The 4,198-nt window shown below is 34.7% G+C and overlaps 1 protein-coding gene across 1 annotated transcript in view; it reads left to right on the top strand.

Moving 5' to 3' along the window:
• iqce (IQ motif containing E) overlaps positions 1 to 4,198 on the top strand; it is a 16,049-nt gene continuing 11,851 nt past the window's right edge. The window contains exons 1-6 of the mRNA XM_073842895.1: positions 1 to 435; positions 667 to 711; positions 854 to 899; positions 1,879 to 2,031; positions 3,738 to 3,872; positions 3,972 to 4,042. Of these exons, the coding sequence (XP_073698996.1) occupies positions 385 to 435; positions 667 to 711; positions 854 to 899; positions 1,879 to 2,031; positions 3,738 to 3,872; positions 3,972 to 4,042 (501 nt within the window). The 5' untranslated portion in view covers positions 1 to 384. The remainder of the gene's footprint in view (positions 436 to 666; positions 712 to 853; positions 900 to 1,878; positions 2,032 to 3,737; positions 3,873 to 3,971; positions 4,043 to 4,198) is intronic.

The following is a 4,198-nucleotide window of genomic DNA, read 5'->3' on the forward strand; positions in this document are numbered from 1 at the left end:
GGTTGCTAGACGACAATAATGCACATTACACTCGTAGAGCGAAGGGAGACGCGACACGACGCTAAGCAATATTATTATTTCGTTAACTCCGCAGCGTTTACACACAATATCGACGTAGGATCCGCTGCTTTTCTTAACGGCGACATCAGGAAACAGCTGCATCTTGGGAACTTCTTAAGACCCCCTACCCATGTCAATACTCGTTTATGTTGTTTTGTATTAGGATTAATACGAATCTTTGACATGAGAAAAATAAGATTTCCTGCTGCATCGTAATACTGGAACATTACAGGTCAAACCTCCGTACTGTATGAGAAAGTAGTATGCTCCTATTGTTTGTAAAAGGTGATGATAAAATAAAAACAGGCCATCACAAAAGCTATAATGTCAATAGTAGCTGGAGAACTTGTCACTGAAGAGGAGGTAGAAGATCTGGTAAGTACATTAACAGGTTTTATAGATGTTCTGGACGGTAACACTAACAATACCATACAATACCATGATTTTTGGAGATGTACTATGGTAATACCTTACAGTAAGTTGTGCAAATACCATGTTATATGAATATGGTAGTCATTGGTTATATTGAAGTTTAATGGTATTATCGTTTAATATAACTTGGTAGTATTTTGTTATTTATATTAATGTATAGAATTTGTTTTCAAGGCAGAGGACAGTCTCTGTAGCAGCTATGCGTCTGACACTGAAAAGGTGAGATAAGACATTTTTTTTACCACAGATTTTAGGTTAGTCTGTTTACTTAGTTTTGCTGAATCTTTTATTCTTTGATTTTTAAATCTTTGTTCCAAAAAGGTATTTTATTCAAGTGTCTGATTGTTGGATTTCTTTTTAGAAATCAAGAAAAAAGAAAGTTTCGGGCAGACCACCTCCTTCTCCTAGTAAGTTTAAGATTTCTATTGCGTTTTTATTCCTACTTTTTCTGTGTATTAGTGTATCCAGTGTTGGGGAAAGTTACATTTAAAGATAATACATTACATTATTCATTGCATTACTTAGTTACTTTTTTATGAAAAGTAATGTATTACTTTACTTTTGCGTTACTTTTGATCGTCTGGGCTGGGCTCATTTTCTCTCTTCAGCAATACAAATTTTAATTACAGAAGTTATGTTTATCTAAAGTCATTTTTGCTTATTAAAATGGTTGATTCGGATCAACGAAGGTCAGCAGCAAATACATTGATTGATAAAATAGGATTAAATACAGGGTATTTGTGTTATTTAACAGTTAATTATTGCATGCTTGCTTCCTATTCAGAGTTTGCATTTTACTGTTTTTATTCATTTTGAGGAATAATTAATCTTTTATGTAAGAGAGATGAGTAAATGCATGTTCACATTTATTCTAGAACTAGTTACTTTCCTGTTTGCACAGCACGCACAACGCCTCTGCACTTGTTTCCAATTTCTCTCATCATGGGGACAGGAGAGCTGTTAGTCAATAAATGTGAAAACAAAGTAACTGGTGTTTTCTATTTGAAAAAGTAACTCATGTTTGATGAAATCCCAGAGCTTTCTGACCCTGCATAGACACAGAAAAGAAGAAATTGTTGAATAAAGTCATTATTTTTGTTTTCTTTGTGCACAAAAAGTATTTTTGTAGCTTAATAACATTCCGGTTGAACCACTCATGTCACATGAACTATTTTAAGATGTCCTTTCTACCTTTCTGGGCTGGGCTTAGTGTTTCGAAAATGAACTAAGGTCTTAGGGATTTGGAATGACATGAGGGTGAATAATTCATGACAGAATTTTCATTTTTGGGTGAGCTATTAACAGCTATTAACTGTGGAATATTAATGCAACTATATACACTACAAATATGCTCTTAAAATAATAAATCATTTTATTTTAATAAAGGGTCACCATACCTGAACAGTGCAAACTTACATCTGAAGAAAACTCCAGTAGCATCGTGGAGGACAGTAAAAGGACCACAGGTCCAAAACTATAAAACCTCTCCGGCTGGTACAGCGAAGGACGTCTGGCTCCACTTACAGAATGATGGACATGGTCTGTCCCTTTTTTATTAATGTGGCTATAGCTTTACATGCTCTGCATTTTACCATTTTAAATTGTGTATCTTCTACTGAAAAAGATCTAGATATGATTACATAATAAGACCCAAACAAAGGGGAGATCTGCACAAGATTACATTGCAGTTTTGCTTCTCAGAAAAATGTCTCATTTTAAAGATATTTAAAAATGACTTACTAAAAAACTAGACAAAATAGCTGACTATCAAATCACCTTTAAAGGTTGGTAACCCTTTTTCTTTTTAACATCAGTAACTGAGAAACACTAGCTCTGGATCAAAATGCATAGCTGTATGAATTTAAAAGACATGCAAATGTAATTTTCCTATAAAGAAATCCTACTGTATCATATTTGAAAAATGATTTTTCTAAGGCCTCTAAATTATTAACATGATCAAAACTGTTTCATGCCTTTTGTCCTCTCATTGATAGTTCGTACTTTATAACAAGTAAAAGACCTAGTATGACTTTTATATTGTTAGTAATACAGTTGAGGTCATAAGTTTACATACACCTTGCAGAATCTGCAAAATGTTAATTATTTTATCAAAATAAGAGGGAGCATACAAAATGCATGTTATTTTTTTATTTAGTACTGACCTGAATAAGGTATTTTACATAAAAGATGCCATGCCATGAATTTGAAGATCTGGATAAATTAAACTTATTTTATTCTCTGTGAAACATGTAAGTATCTTCTGTAAATTCTGAAAAAAAAAAAAAAAATGATATTTAGGCAAAATAAGAAAAAATTCTTTCTGTTCAAAAGTTTTAACCCCCTGACTTAATGCATCATTTTTCTTTCTGGAGCATCAGTGAGTGTTTGAAGCTTCTGTAATAGTTGCATATGGGTCCCTCAGTTGTCCTCAGCGTGAAAAGATGGATTTCAAAATCATACAGTCTTTATTGGAAATTCTAAAAAAACTAACAATTTTCAGTACAAACAATGGATTGATGAATTATCACTGAACAAAAACAAAAAACAAAAAAACAACACAACTGTGGATCATTCAGATAACAACACAGTATTAAAGGTTGTATCAGCGATTTCTAGCCTAAAACATAAAGTGTCAAATTCAGCTGACCTTTCTTCACGATCCGCTCGCTGCCTGCCCCATAAATTGTCTGTGAAAAAACTGTGTCTCTGTGGTCAGCCTAGGGTCCGAGATATGCCAAAAAAACAATCGGCACTACCAACCTTTCCACAGATAAACAAACAGTGTTCCAACCAATCAGCGTCAGGGGTTTGGTGTTGTGGACTTTCCTACTGGTGCAGGGATGTGGGGGAGGCGGAGCAAAAGTCCACAACACCAAACCCCTGACGCTGATTGGTTGGAACACTGTTTGTTTATCTGTGGAAAGGTTGGTAGTGCCGATTGTTTTTTTGGCATATCTCGGACCCTAGGCTGACCACAGAGACACAGTTTTTTCACAGACAATTTATGGGGCAGTCAGCGAGCGGATCGTGAAGAAAGGTCAGCTGAATTTGACACTTTATGTTTTAGGCTAGAAATCGCTGATACAACCTTTAAGAATCAAGTGTATGTAAACTTATGTAAACTAATTAACATTCTGCAAGGTCTATGTGAACTTTTGACTTCAACTGTATTTCAAGATGGACATTTACTGGACTGAAACAACTGAGATTTACTTGATCACAAAGAAAAATATTGTGTATTTCAGGGACATTGTCAAAGTCTCCAAAAGGAGCGGATTACAGTGTCACACAGACCAGCATCTCCACGACCAGCACACCTGAATACTTGAAGGAGGCCTTAGGAATGAAAAAGCCAAAATATTCCCGCTCTGCATCCAATGGTGAGATGAAACTTTCTATAGATATAAACCTGAATTGTCCATTTAACAGTTATTTTTTATTTTTGTCAACATGTAATTATTTTTACAATTCTTTGTCAGGTTATGTTCCAGGGACCCCAGACTACAAAGATAAGGAGGAAATGTACGATGAAATAATTGATCTAAAAAAGGTAAAGTTCACCTCATGCACACTCACTCGCTGACATAAGAGTGTTTTTGAGGATGTGTTTTTAGAATTTTGATTACATCAGACGGCATGTTTTCAAGGAATTGGGTTTTATCTCAATTGTCATACTATCCGTCCTATATGTATAACAGGGATTAGT

The sequence above is a fragment of the Garra rufa genome, chromosome 6 (assembly GCF_049309525.1).
Source record: "Garra rufa chromosome 6, GarRuf1.0, whole genome shotgun sequence".
NCBI classification, from domain to species: domain Eukaryota; kingdom Metazoa; phylum Chordata; class Actinopteri; order Cypriniformes; family Cyprinidae; genus Garra; species Garra rufa.